This window comes from Emys orbicularis, chromosome 3 (genome assembly GCF_028017835.1).
Source record: "Emys orbicularis isolate rEmyOrb1 chromosome 3, rEmyOrb1.hap1, whole genome shotgun sequence".
Classification (NCBI taxonomy): domain Eukaryota; kingdom Metazoa; phylum Chordata; order Testudines; family Emydidae; genus Emys; species Emys orbicularis.
In genome coordinates, this window is record NC_088685.1 from 118,693,133 (window position 1) to 118,708,547 (window position 15,415).

The following is a 15,415-nucleotide window of genomic DNA, read 5'->3' on the forward strand; positions in this document are numbered from 1 at the left end:
ATAAATAGCTCTTTTTCCCATACAGAATTATTGGCTTCAAAAAGTCAGTGTATTGTACTCAGTAGAGCATGTTGAATAATGCTACACGTGAAAAATTGGCTTTTTTCTGTGTTAGTGATGTTAAAAAAAAAAAAAAAAAAAAAAAAAAAGCAGCAAGCCCCTTCCTGGTTTGCTGCAATTATTTCTATGTACCATAAGACTGTATTGCACAAAAAAGTTCTTAAATACAGATATAATTTATGTTATTGAATTAAATATTGCAACAACTAAGTGGTATGTGAAGCAATTTTATCTTGCACATGCAGTGTGAGAATACACAAGGAGACTGTTCATAAAACTACAAATACATCATTGCAATCTTGACTGCAGTTAAGTGAAAGGAGTGTGAAACAAATGTATTTTGGCAAATCCATTGTTCCCTCCCCCGCAAACTCAAGCAAGGAGGACCTTGGTAAAAATGTAGACAGAGACCATCATATGTATTTGTTTTCTTCACAGTAGCCTGAGTAGTGCTAAACTGTAGTTCTCCAGGAACTCAGCGCCAGATGTTATTAAACTACTTTTATTCCCTCCCACCCATCCAAAAAAACCCAAATTATTTTATCCAAAAATTAGAACTAAGTTTCAGAAGTAGAGCCTACAGTACTTTCGATGAGAGACTTGTACATCTGAGAGTTCAAAAACCTTGGGAAAGAGTCTCTGTGCATTAAGGTGTATATCTGAAGTTGGGCATCTTCATACATGTGAGGACTGGGATCCAACAAGTTTCTGTTGATCACTTCTCGCACCCGAGAATCAAGACTAACCTGAAGAGAATAGAAAGAGATGTCTGTTAAACAACAGATTTGGAAAGGGCCGTATAAATATCTATATTTCATAGATATTTTCCGCCCCCTCTCCCCTCCCCCCCCCCCCCAAAAAAAAAAAGAATCCACAGAGGACCAAGAGCTCAGTTTCCTTTTGTCAGTTATATTTTTTGTGTACTTGGCTTCTTCAAAAGTCAATTTTATACAAGTATGGGCAAAACTACAATCTGAGCTTACCAAACCCATTTTGATTTGCCTTGGTCTTTGTGTTCACATTAGGTACTATGAGAAAAAGATGCCATTATATCACAGCAAAAATGCAGGGAAGTTAAAGCTATACATTAACATGGATCTCTCCATATACATTTCATTTTACATTGATCATTTTACTCAGTTTTTCCAAACTTAAACATATTCCTCCTGGGAAATACTGAATGACTCATTAATTGGCTGAAATGCTTTCTCCTAGTTGCTTTTGTTCAGTCTTCTGAAATTTTCTGCTTACTGTACCATGGTTGTTGGGTTTTTTGTTTTATTCTTAACACTATACTTACTAGTCACAAATTGCCAAAAGTTTCTTTTTTTTATTGTTGTGCTAATGTTGCTATTAGTCTTAAGTCTCATTTTTTTTCTTCCATTCAAGGCCTTTTAGATTCTGGTAATTTCCTCTTTTAGGCAATTTTATATTCATATTTAACTTGGTAGCAATTTTGCAATTTCCACTTGAATTTCTGACCTTATATTCCTTTTGTAATAAACTCTGACATCTAGGAAGGACAGAGGGACATTGCCCCTGATGTTCTACTAAAACACAAGATTCATATGAGATTAAGTAAAATATGGCTGCAATAGGGAAAACCTAAATGGGTCCAGTTAGGAAAATATTAGTTGTGGAGAAAAAAGATAGAGCATTGATATGGAAGAGCCAAGAACAATTTGTTGCTTTGATCCTTCTATTTGAGCCATGCAATGAACTTCAATGGGCCTATGCTATTTAGATCAGCTGAGGATCTGGGTCTATATATCTACACTGTACCCATATTAAAAAAAAAAGTATTGTCCAAATATATTTAGTCCATATAAACCCAAAAGCAACAGAGACACCCTGATGTTAGAGGAACATTAAAGGTACATGGTTAAGCATTAAAAAAAATCAGGAATGAATATTGCATATGCATTGCAATAAAGTCTTTAAATATATAACCAAATACCATATTGAAATAGTTAAGATAGCATGCAAGTTTTTTCTACAGCCTTACGAGTGACATGTAGCAACCTGTATTTTTTCCATTCTTGTATGCTTGTACTATTGCCATAATAGTCTAATACATCTTTATTGGCTTAGTCTTTGTATAGAGTAAGTCCACTTCTCCAAGATGCATTCTATAGTCTAATCATTTCTTAGTCACAAGGCATTATTATGATGCCAACTTAACTGCAAATATCACATTCCTAGCAAGTTTTTCTATTACTTTTTTATATTTACTCTGTAGAATATTTTTTGTCTTGTTTACCATGTACTTTCATATAAATGGCTGTTGTGAACTCTGTCCTATCATGCACACAGCACTATGTGATGCAACATGCATCACTAAAGCTGTAGACAAGATAGTGTACAGGTCTGTCTCATCTTACGCTGGGGTTACGTTCTGCAGTCAGCGCCTAAAGCGAAAATCGCGTACAGTCAAAATTACATTGAGTGTAATGGCGGGCGGAATCACCCGCACTACAGAAACAGTATTTAAATGGTTATTTTTCTCTTTTTTGGGGTTTTGTTTTTGCCAACCGCGTAAAGCTGAAATCGCACATGTTAAATGCGCCTAAGATGCGCCTGTATTGTATTATAGTACTGAAGAAGCAGCTGCAAAGGGCAGTATTGCAACCTTGGAACTTGCTTTGGGCAGATTTCAACTCCTGACCAACTGTACTTCTCTATCCTAGACCTGAAATTCTTAGCTGTAAGTGATTTTTCCCTTGGGTGATTTGCCTTTGAGTACATGAAGTTAACAGCATTAGGCTCTCATTTTATGCAGCTAGCAGATTAATTCTCTTTGTTAGAGAAAGTGGCATCAAGTAGTCCTTATTGAAGATATTTGCTGGTGAGTGTTCTGGTGAAAATTGGTTGAGTTTATGGAATTTAAAAAAAGTCACCTTTCACACCTGTAGTCTATTTTGACCAGAATTTTCTCAATGACCCTGTAAAGTGTGCAGGCAGTTTATATGCATAACTGAGTGTTGGTTGTGACACTCTGTATCTTGGGGGAACACCCTGCATCCCCACGTTCATCCTTATAATATGATTGTGTGTGTGTGTGGGGGGGGGGCAAAGCCAAGCGGGAAGAAAGAACATGATAAAAGGGAGAGACTTTTGCCATGCTCTTCCTCTCTCTTCTACCTCCATCTACAGACATCACCACCAAGCGACTGAAGCGCTGATCAAAGGGGAGAGCCTGGCTGAAGAGCAAACAGCCAGCCTGTTGTAGAAGCATCTAAGTTTGTAAGGGCACTGAAAGTGTTAAGATCAGCTTAGAATGCATTTTGCTTTTATTTCATTTGACCAAATCCAATTTGTTCTGCTTTGACTTATAATCACTTAAAATCTATCTTTTGTGGTTAATAATTTGTTTGTTTATTCTGCCTGATACAGTGCGTTTGGTTTGAAGCGTGTCAGCGACTCCCCTTGGGATAACAAGCCTGGTACATATCAATTTCTTTGTTAAATTGATGAAATCATATAAGCTTGCAGCGTCCAGCAGGCATAACTGGACCCTGCAAGACGGAGGTTCCTAGGGTTGTGTCTGGGACCAGAGATATTGGCTAGTGTCATTTGGTTGCACAATCCAAGCAGTTTACATATCAGAGGCTGTGAGTGAACAGCCAGGAGTGGGGGTTCTCACAGCAGAGCAGGGTAAGGCTGACTCCCAGAGTCAAGGATTGGAGTGCCCTAGCAGATCACCGGTCCAGATAACACTAAAGCTTTTGCACTAAAGTGGTTTGTAAACAGCTATAGTTCAGACAAACCCATAGCAGCATAGGGAAAAGGGTGCATAGTGACTGGGGCAAAGGTTCCCAGCTCACGTGCCCGTCTAAGTGGTTTCAAGAGGTCTCCTGCTTGCCTCTTAAGATCTACAGTAATGACAGGAGATGATTTGGGATAGCCATTGAAACTGAAGGGGATCTGCATGGAAAGTTTTATGTACACTGAGCATGAAATTTGTTATCACTTTTGAGCTATTAATGATGAAACTAGAATGCTACAGCAGTCCTAAAAGCTGGGGAGAGTTGTGGGCTACATGATGGCTTAGAAAGCCATCTGAGTATTAATAAGTGAAAGAGAAAAACATTATTAGCTTACTATACTGACAGTCGTATCACTCACACATCAACATAGCATATTACAAGACATAAGAAAGGCAAGATAATGACAATGGAATCTATTACCTCTAGCGACCATCCTGGAGGATAAATGTATAGGGCCAAGTCCTCAGCTGGTATAAATCAATATAGCTCCATTGGCTTAGAGCTAGAATGGTTTACAAAAGTTGAGGATCTTGTCCAAAGTGTAGGGAAAGTAAAGGAACTAATTGTACTTGACACGATCCAAGCATTTATCTAAAATATTGAGAAAAACAAACTCCAACAGTGATTGCAGGACATCACTCCACACACAACTTTTTAAGTATTATAAGAGATTATTCATTGGGATGTCACAGTTGTTGACTGGCACCATCTCCTCAAGTCGTCTTCCCTGGCTTACTCCCTATCTCTAAAAGGAACTTTCCGCTACAAAAGCAGAGAACAACATACATCTGCTGGCCTTGTGATCACTGAGCCTTGCTTCATTACCCAGAGATTTGAGAAGCTGGAGTGAATGATGCCAAATGCCCCCAACCCCAACCCTGGCCCCTTTTCATTGGCTGGAGATCCTCAGTGTGAAGAATCTGTCTGATCTAGCAAGTCAGGTATGTTTTCTGACCCCACCACATGAACCTGCAGCACTGCCATCCTTGATTACAGCAAATGAAAGTTTAGTATTTCCAGCTTTACCTCTTTTGGTGAAAGTATAGAAATATAATCTTCATATATAAGCCTCGACTTTTCTTCAATAACTTTCTTGTTCTGTTCCTTCTTTAGGTCTTCACACGCAAGCCAGAAAAGCAGGTTCTCTTCGCTGTACTCTGTTCGAAGAAACTCTCTGAAAAGGTTCCTACCAGCTGGTGTTTTCATCATCTTGTCAAAATTCTGAGCCCAAGACATAATTTCATCTGCAGTAGGGTTTTGGCTGCAAAAAGAAAGTATCATTAGAATATGCTTCTGTTTTTGTAACAGTGTTTACATACATTGGGCCAAATTCTCCTCAGTTACACTGTAGTCAAGAACTAATGAAAACAATGGGGCTTCATTCATAACTGTAGAGTTTTGCACGGTGTTCACTTCTGTGTTCATAATCCCAATACCAATTAAATTTGTTTTATTTTAAGAGGCAGGGTACCCTGGTTTTCTATTGATTTTCTGCTAAGATTATTTGTTACCCATAAAACTCAAGAATAAAGTGACATTCTGCAAAGACACAGCAGAATTTAATTACTGCCTCTGTACTTAAAGGAGATTGGATTCTGAATGGCTGATAATGGATTCTCTTTCAAGGCTAGTTTAGATGACATCTGATGTCACTGCTTGCTTCTGAAGATGCTAGGCCAATCAGGTGCATCTGCATTATTTGGTTCAGTAGGGCTGAGAAGAACAAAGAGGCCCTTGGCAGCCAAGGGCATACTAATGAGGCCCAACAAAATACCAATTGAGAGATATTTTAAATTAGCATATGTCTCTAGTACCTAAGAGTTGCTAAGTTTCCCTTTGTTTGGTGCTACTGATCTGAATGATGATCTATTAACACATGATTTGATGGGTAACACCAGATGCTACTGGTAAAATTGGATACAGAAGAAGGGGGAAAAAACCCAACCCATTCCCACTTTTAGAAGAAAGCTATCCCCAGTTTGTTATACTTTAAGCACTGGATAGGAGATCAGAAGACTACATTGTTTAATATGTAAATAATAAACTGGAGGGTTAAGTCGTTCAAGTTATTTAACTACTATTAAATTTAATACTGGGTACTCATCCTGTCCTTCCTGCATGATGGAAGCCTCTGAAAGTTCCAGTGTTTAAGAGCTTTTGAATATACATGTCACACAATAAGCAGTATTCGACCATATGTCTAGTGCTCAAATCCATTTAATCAACCTTTATTTTACAAGCAATACAGGATATACAAGTTATTTAATATTTATACTTCCAGAAAGCTATCCTGAGCAAAATGGGTATAACTTTTTAGTTAACTAATACAGACTCCATATTTTCTGTTTTGTCAGTCAGTGATAATTTCTTGGACTCAGAGGCCTGGATTCTCTTCTCAGAATGGTCAAAATAAGAAGCAACTCCACTGAAGCTAAAGGAGTTTGTGGCATGTATACATGCAGTGTCCACAAGACAGCACTTCCAGGAAGTTCAGAAACAGGTAGAAGTAGGATAGAGTGTCTGGAATTTATTCAGAGTTTAGGGATTGAGTAGGGCATCGAATCTGGTTTCATCCATTAAGTTCCTTTTTTGTAACCATTAACTCATTGCTCTAAAACTGGACCCTCCTTGCTTCGTGAATATTACAATCTGATGAAGATATCTGAGCAAGATGGCACTATGCCCCAGAGTTACATTAATTTAAGAAGAGAATAATAAGCAGAATCTCAAGTTCAGAAAGTTAAGGTTAAAATCCTTTCTCCAGCATTTATTCCAAATAACTCAGCTGGATGCTAGGGAATTTTGCAGAGAGAAGGAGAAAAATTTCTGTTCCCCAAGGTCTTGGAACAGCAGCAGTTGCACTCAAAGTTGGAGCAGCAACTGCATGACCCCTGAATTTGTGTATATGGAAGGAGGGCCAGAAGATATGTAGTGACAGTTCCTCTAGTCCCATCTTCTCTCCTCCCCATGTGTTTGGGCAACAACATTTTCACAACTGTATTTAAACAGTTATTTTTGTAGGTAAGATAGGACTTGGAATGCCTTTACTTGCGTTTCATCATCATGTCTGATTTTACTGCCTTTTATCCAAAGATTTAAGAAGGGAACATCAGATAACTTCCTAGAAGCCTCAGATCAAGTGAGGTTTTGATATTACTTACAGACAAGTTAGAGATACAGACATTTGATTTACTGGATAGCTATTGTGAGCACTGGAAGATTTAACGTGACAAACTTACCATTCCTCTATGACCTGGATACTCTCCATTTTGGTTGTATGTGTTGGCCTTCCTGCATTGTCCCCTCTATCTTCATTCCTAACAGTGAGGCTGCAATGTAGTACAACACTTTATTTTGTCTAGAGAAAGTTAATTTAAAATAATGACTATAGCAATGTTCCAATGTATGGAGTATGTATATATTTAGAGCTACGTTTTCCAAAGTGGTTTCACACCAGCCTCTAAATATGAACCGAGTTTTGGGAGAGTTTTTCAGTCACAAATTTTTGCATGCCCCAGAACTCAGATTAGGAGGTACAGATGCTATTTCCAGATGCAATTTACTACAAGTTCATAGTTGTGCACCCAAAAACTGGCATAAATTTAGAGATCACTTTTGGAAAGATTGCCCTAAGTGAAGTCAGAATAATACTGGTAACAAGTAAGAGGAAAGGAAGAAGAAAAAAGAGAGAGAGAGACTTTATTGGGCACTTACAAAAATGCCCCAGCAATGTTGGGGATTCATTCATTCTTTGAGTAACAAAATTTCCCCCACATTAAGATTATGTTGTGTGGTTTCAATTACAAGATTTAGCATGTAGCTGTCCCATAGAATTCCTTCCCTCTTTAACCAAATTTGTGAGGACTCCTGGACACATTACTTTGAAAACTGACTTTTATTTTTAATGGACTGCCAACTTAGCAAATATCGTGCTAAATGGATTACACTTCATTAAGTGGTAAGCCATTTTGTCCATATGGCAAGTACTATTAGTTTTTCATACCGATAAAACTTATTGGTTTTTCAGTAGAAAGACTTCCATTAGCCTTCTGTAACTGAGGGTACGTCTACACTTACCGGAGGGTCCGGCGGCAGGCAATCGATGTTCTGGGATCGATCCCGGAAGTGCTTGCCGTCGACGCCGGTACTCCAGCTCGGCGAGAGGAGTACGCGGCATCGACGGGGGAGCCTCCCTGCCGCGTCTGGACCCGCGGTAAGTTCGGACTAAGGTACTTCAAATTCAGCTACGTTATTAACGTAGCTGAATTTGCATACCTTAGTCCGAAGTGGGGGGTTGGAGCTGAGAGAAGAATGACTTTCCTTTTCTAAAATAAATAAATACATACATCTTCAAAGCTAGGTGAAAATGTAAAAAAAAAATCTGCAAATATTTTTCTGTTTTGAATCCTATTTGCTTCATTTTTCTTTGCTGTCTATGAATATTCTAGCAGGTGAAATTACTAGCAGGAACATTTACAGCAGGGATCAGCAACCTTCGGCCCGCGGCCCGCTAGGGTAAGACCCCTGGCGGGCCAAGACGGTTTGTTTACCTGCCGCGTCCGCAGGTTCGGCCGATCGCGGCTCCCACTGGCCGCAGTTTGCTGTTCCAGGCCAATGGGGGCTGCGGAAAGCGGCGCGGGCTGAGGGATGTGCTGTCCGTGGCTTCTCGCAGCCCCCATTGGCCTGGAACAGCGAACTGCGGCCAGTGGGAGCCGTGATCAGCCGAACCTGCGGATGCGGCAGGTAAACAAACCGGCCTGGCCCACCAGGGTGCTTACCCTGGCGAGCCGCTTGCCAAAGGTTGCTGATCCCTGATTTACAGAAACAGAATTAATTGAATACTGGAAGATGCTTACAGGAAGCAACTTTTGTATGGCATCAATATTTGCATGGGAAATCTGATTATAAGAGTTAGGCTTGGGAACTGGAACATACCACGTGAACAGTCTGTCCAATGGAAAAAAACCACAACCAATATAGCTCAGATTTTGAATAACAAATATCCACAATGCCCCTGATCATCTTATGTAGTTGCAAGTATAAAAAATTGAAATGGTTTCTCCCTCTTCGATTGAGTTGAGTACCTTCCACTCACATTGAAAGAGAAATCCATCTCTGAGTCACTCTAACTGTAAATAAGGTTTCCCTCCACCCCTTCTTCACTCAGGTGCGTGATCAACACTTTTATCATCAGTTTGGCAGAGCGTATGGTGAACTCAAGGGCTCTTTTAAAAATCCACAATTAAAAATCCCAAATATTGCAGATTACATATTAAGACTTAAACATTACAAAGATATACACTTTCAAACAAAGCTGCTTGAAATCAGTTGCTTCTTCACTTACCTGCCAAGACCTGAGTTCAGGCCCTTGGTTCTGCTTCCCCTGTTACAGCGTAGGAATGCAGCTCCTGTGCTGCTTAAGGTGTTAGGATGTCATCAACTGCTGCAGGAGAAACAACACATCCTGAACTCTGGGGTTGGCAGGTAAAAAGCTTTTTCCATCTCCTTTTGACCCATTTCCTGTCAAGCTATAAAGGGAGCACCCACCGAAGCCAATGGGAGTTCCATGTATAGAACAAGAACAGAATATGGACCATCCACTTTTTACATCTTGTAATCTTTAAGTCCACACGTGTAACTGCTTAGGGTCAGATTGTACCTGGTTAGAGCACAAAGGTTTATTTGGGGAGGAGGGGGAGAAGATGTCACAAGAAGCCTCCCTCCCTCTGTCATGGCCCCTACACTCCTCTAGATACAGGGACTTCAGTGCCTCTGTGGTCACAAGTCACTCCATGGAGGAGATACAGAAAGGTGACCGGCAGCTCCCAGCCAACTCCACTGGTTGGTGTAGGGTAGGAGCACAAAAGGATAGTACAACAGATGTGCTCTCCCTTGTGCTTCTCTGAGGGATTGTACCCAAGGCACAATCCCTCCCAAAGCTCCCCCTGGGACAATACAGCTTTTCATCACAGACACAATCCTGCTTGCTAGGTACAGCAAGCTCTTATTAATTTATGATTGCAAACAGTTTTTTAAAAATAGTTAAAGCATTATGATTCACCACATCCTACTCATCTTATTCATGCAATTTTAATGGGAGCGCTCGCGTGATGGGTAAGACGAGGAAGATTCAACCCAAAAAGAATGAAATGACCCGTCTTTTTTCTTCTGCGATGTGAGCAGCAGTTAAACTGCACTGAGCTCATCAGCCTGCCTCAGGGCTGAGCCACTCCAAACCACCCACACCCCAAGTTTTAAATGGGGCTCCAGGTTTCTCAGCCAAGAGGTGTAAGATTGTACTGTTAGTTTAAGTAGATATTTGGGGTCAAATGCTACTTGCTTTGCTCATGCAAAGCTTCTGCTGAAGTATGAGAATCAGGACTGGCTGCTGAAGTTGGAAAAAAATGAATAGGGTAGTGAGTTCGAAAAAGAAATAGGAAACTAGACACCAAAGCTGTTATTTATCAGAGCAGTAAACTGGGATAGGAGTCTATATTTTGCTTTGTTAAGAGCTTTGGTATACATCTAGATAGAAGGTTAAAGAAGAACCAAGAATATTTTGTCATCTGCGATTTTGTAGTTTGTGCTAGTGTGATGGTATCAAGTACATAACTGGCACTAATTCATTCACCTCATTGTTAATAAATGAAGTTCAATGACTGAATTAGTCATTATTAGAATTAAAATTAGAATTAGCCTTGGAAAGCTCAGAAAACTCTGACGGGTTGATATGGTCAGTTGGAACAATTTCTCAAATTCAATTACTTTAGTGAGAGATGCGCTAAGTTCACAATAGTTGTTGACTGACATTTTGCATTACATTTCTGGCTATCTTGGTTTGAATGATTTTAGTACAGTCCAACTTGATTTTCTGCATTTGACAGAAGGTTAGTGTTTCATCAGACATATGACATCTTGATTTGAAGGCAACTTTCATTTGAACAAATGAGTTAATGTCACTCAGGGTAGCTCTTTGTTTTTTGCTCTAGAAACTGGTTCACTTTCATTTAAAAAAATAATACATTTGCATAAAGTTTGTGAGATCTACCATTTCCCCACAAAGAGAGTCTATTTTCAGCCATGTAATGAAATGTAAAGAACTTTGAATGCCAAGCAGTTTTTCATTTTGAGATGAATATTTTGAATGCATCTAATTTTAGTGAAACCACCTGGGGCAAGATATTCAAATCTGGGTGTTATGGCTGTACCTACAGAAACATGAATAACCGTGAGCCCAGTACCAGTTTTCTACTTTTCATTATTTGTTACCTTCATTAATAATATTGCATTGATATCAGCTATGTTGCAACTTTTGTGATAATGTAAAAATAAATAAATAAAATTAATTCCTCTCTTTTTGTGGAAATCAAGCAGTCCACAATGGCAAAGTGTTTGCATATTCCTCATTTAGGGGGACCTGAAAACCTCAAGTTAACATAGATGCAGTAGTCTGCGTTGGAAACAAGTTGCAAGCAAGTTGTGTTATGGAAAACTAAACAAACAGGATAAAACTCAGTTTTACCAAGCAACTGATTGTGAGCTTTTAGGAAGAGAAAGTGTGTCCTTTGGAAGGTGTCAGGCAACAGTGAAACAATAGTAAGCTGATCAACAGTCGGACCCCATAAATCAGTGGATAGTGCCCTTATAGTGTACTGTACTTATTCAAATACATCCAGCTAACTTCCCTGAAAAAAGTGTAGTCTATAGACACAGATTCTACATGCTAAAGTTGCATCAGAAATAATAATGCCTTGACGTGGATAGGTCTGGAGTGCATAAGGGCATAGTGAGGAATGAAAAGTGCTGCCACTTAATGGATTTTAGTTCCAGTTCATTGAGAGGTTGTGCTCCATGCCTATTTTTGTTGTTGTTTTATTGTTCTGAAGAAAATACTAAAAACATTACAACAGGGCCAAATGGGGTGACTTTGTTCTTGCTTTCAATACACCATGAGCTTCCAGCTTTCTGCAATAGCTATAATCATCTTACCAACTGCAAATAATATTATTGAAAGAGTAATTCATGTTTTCATTTGGAACTTCATGACCATAGGATCTAAACATCTGACTAATCAGACACTGCAGTACACCATTTAAAATAAATGTACAAATTCAAATGCAAGCAAATACCAGGTTAAACTTGCTCAGAATTCCTTGTCAATGATTTTGGATCAGCTGTTGGGGATCCTGGTGTTTCAGATGTACAACATTTAACTTTTTAAGATACTACTCTCCCTTAGTCTCTATGTTCAGCAATTAAATATTTGTCCTGTCAAGTAATTATTTTACTAGGCCAATATTGCAAGCCAGTAGTTTTTGTATCTCACAATACACTGAGTAGAGATATCAAAAGAGCCTAAGTAATCTAGGAGCACAAATTCCACTGAAAGTCCCCAAAACTCTTTTGATAATTCCACCCAGTTCTTTCAGCCACTCAAAAAGTTCCAGAATGTCCTTACAGTGACACTTTTGTCCTCCTGCTATTCTGAAACAATGGAAGTAATTTACATTTGGGACCTGATCCTTTATGCTCTGGGAATCCAGTACTCTTGTGGACTTCAGCTGATGCATCAGGAGCCAGATTCTAATCTCAGTTACACTGGTCTAAGTACAGTGAAGTCAGTGATGTTACAGCAAATTTACACAGGTGTAACTAAGAGCACTATTAGTTGGAGGGGGGAGGGATAGCTCAGTGGTTTGAGCATTGGCCTGGTAAACCTACAGTTGTGAGTTCAATCCTTGAGGGGGCCATATAGGGATCTGGGTCAAAATCAGTACTTGGTCCTGCTAGTGAAGGCAGGGGGCTGGACTCAATGACCTTTCACGGTCCCTTCTAGCTCTATGAGATAGGTATATCTCCATATATTTCTTTGCCAGGGAAGATAATGGAGCAAGTAATTAAGGAAATCATCTGCAAACACTTGGAAGGTGGTAAGGTGATAGGGAACAGCCAGCATGGATTTGTAAAGAACAAATCATGTCAAACCAATCTGATAGCTTTCTTCGATAGGATAACGAGTCTTGTGGATAAGGGAGAAGCTGTGGATGTGGTATACCTAGACTTTAGTAAGGCATTTGATACGGTCTCGCATGATATTCTTATCGACAAACTAGGCAAATACAATTTAGATGGGGCTACTATAAGGTGGGTGCATAACTGGCTGGATAACCGTACTCAGAGAGTTGTTATTAATGGTTCCCAATCCTGCTGGAAAGGCATAACGAGTGGGGTTCCGCAGGGGTCTGTTTTGGGACCGGCTCTGTTCAATATCTTCATCAACGACTTAGATATTGGCATAGAAAGTACGCTTATTAAGTTTGCGGATGATACCAAACTGGGAGGAATTGCAACTGCTTTGGAGGACAGGGTCATAATTCAAAATGATCTGGACAAATTGGAGAAATGGTCTGAGTTAAACAGGATGAAGTTTAACAAAGACAAATGCAAAGTGCTCCACTTAGGAAGAAAAAATCAGTTTCACACATACAGAATGGGAAGAGACGGTCTAGGAAGGAGTACGGCAGAAAGGGATCTAGGGGTTATAGTGGACCACAAGCTAAATATGAGTCAACAGTGTGATGCTGTTGCAAAAAAAGCAAACATGATTCTGGGATGTATTAACAGGTGTGTCGTGAGCAAGACATGAGAAGTCATTCTTCCGCTCTACTCTGCTCTGGTTAGGCCTCAGCTGGAGTATTGTGTCCAGTTCTGGGCACCGCATTTCAAGAAAGGTGGAGAAATTGGAAAGGGTCCAGAGAAGAGCAACAAGAATGATTAAAGGTGTTGAGAATATGACCTATGAAGGAAGGCTGAAAGAATTGGGTTTGTTTAGTTTGGAAAAGAGAAGACTGAGAGGGGACATGATAGCAGTTTTCAGGTATCTAAAAGGGTGTCATAAGGAGGAGGGAGAAAACTTGTTCACCTTAGCCTCTGAGGATAGAACAAGAAGCAATGGGCTTAAACTGCAGCAAGGGAGGTTTAGGTTGGACATTAGGAAAAAGTTCCTAACTGTCAGGGTGGTTAAACACTGGAATAAATTGCCTAGGGAGGTTGTGGAATCTCCATCTCTGGAGATATTTAAGAGTAGGTTAGATAAATGTCTATCAGGGATGGTCTAGACAGTATTTGGTCCTGCCATGCGGGCAGGGGACTGGACTCGATGACCTCTCGAGGTCCCTTCCAGTCCTAGAATCTATGAATCTATGTTATTGTAACCCGGTGATTAGGCTGATGTCCTATCCATGCATGGCTGTCATCAGTTAGTATTTATACAAGCATGATCTCAGTTATCATCTCCAAACCGTTAAGGTATTTTTGAAATCACTACATACCCATCAATGCACATTCTATACCTCTATCAACATAAAATAAGGAAGTTATTAAAACCCTTTCCCTGGTGTCATTCAATATGCTGCAGGGTATATGGAAAGTAGAAGTCAAACTAAGAAAGCATAGTCTAGTGCAGTGGTGGGCAACCTGCGGCCTGCGTGCTGCATGCGGCCTGTCATAAACATACAGCTAAGGGTAGCATAAAATCCCTCTTTATCCTGTAAAGGGTTAATTCCTCTTTTACCTGTAAAGGGTTAAGAAGCTCAGATAACCTGGGTGGCACCTGACCAAAAGGACCAATAAGGGGAGAAGATACTTTCAAATCTGTGGGGGAAGGTTTTTTGTCTGTGTCTCTCGGAGCCAGCCAGGAAACAGGACAGGGAAATTACATCTCCTTAAGCATATCTGAACTAAGCATCTAGTACTGTAGAAATAGTGAGTAATAGGAAAGAAATGCGTTAGGTTATCTTTTGTTTTAGCTTGTGAATTTTCCCTGTGCTAAGAGGGAGGTTTATCCCTGTTTTTGTAACTTTACGTTTTGCCTAGAGGGGAAATCCTCTGTGTTTTTGAGTCTTTTGTTATTCTGTAAAGTACTTACCAGCCTGATTTTACAGAGGTGATTCTTTTACCTTTTCTTTAATTAAAATTCTTCTTTTAAGAACCCGATTGATTTTTCATTGTTCTTAAGATCCAAGGGTTTGGGTCTGTGTTCACCTGTACCAATTGGTGAGGATATTTGGGAAAGGTAGGGCTCCAAGTGGCCCTCCCTGAATGTTTGTTTTAATCACTTGGTGGTGGCAGTGATACTAAGGCAAGGAAGGAATTTGTGCCTTGGGGAAGTTTTTAACCTAAGCTGGTAAAAATAAGCTTAGGGGGTCTTTCATGCGTGTCCCCACATCTGTACCCCAGAGTTCAGAGTGGGGAAGGAACCCTGACACGGCCCATCAGGGTAATCTGATTGCAGACCCCAACACCGACTGCAGCTCCCAGTGGCCGCAGTTCACCGTTCCCAGCCAATGGGAGCTGCGGGAAGTGGCAGGCTGCAGGGACGTCCTGGCTGCCGCTTGCCGCAGCTCTGATTGGCTGGGAACGGCGATCCGCAGCCACTGGAAGCTGCGGGGGGCCATGCCTGCAGACGGTCAATGTCAGCAAAATGTCTTGTGGTCCGCAATCAGATTACCCTGATGGGCAGCACGCGGGCCGCAGGTTGCCCACCACTGGTCTAGTGGCAAAAGCACTGGAGTGTCAGGAAATTTGTA

At 40.3% G+C, this 15,415-nt stretch overlaps 1 protein-coding gene across 1 annotated transcript in view; it reads right to left on the reverse strand.

The window, feature by feature from the left end:
• Window positions 1-617: 617 nt before the first annotated feature.
• The window catches only part of RGS17 (regulator of G protein signaling 17), a 91,974-nt gene continuing 77,176 nt past the window's right edge, over window positions 618-15,415 (reverse strand). Inside the window, 3 exon segments of the mRNA XM_065401644.1 lie at window positions 618-806; window positions 4,854-5,088; window positions 7,067-7,156. Of these exon segments, the coding sequence (XP_065257716.1) occupies window positions 618-806; window positions 4,854-5,088; window positions 7,067-7,156 (514 nt within the window).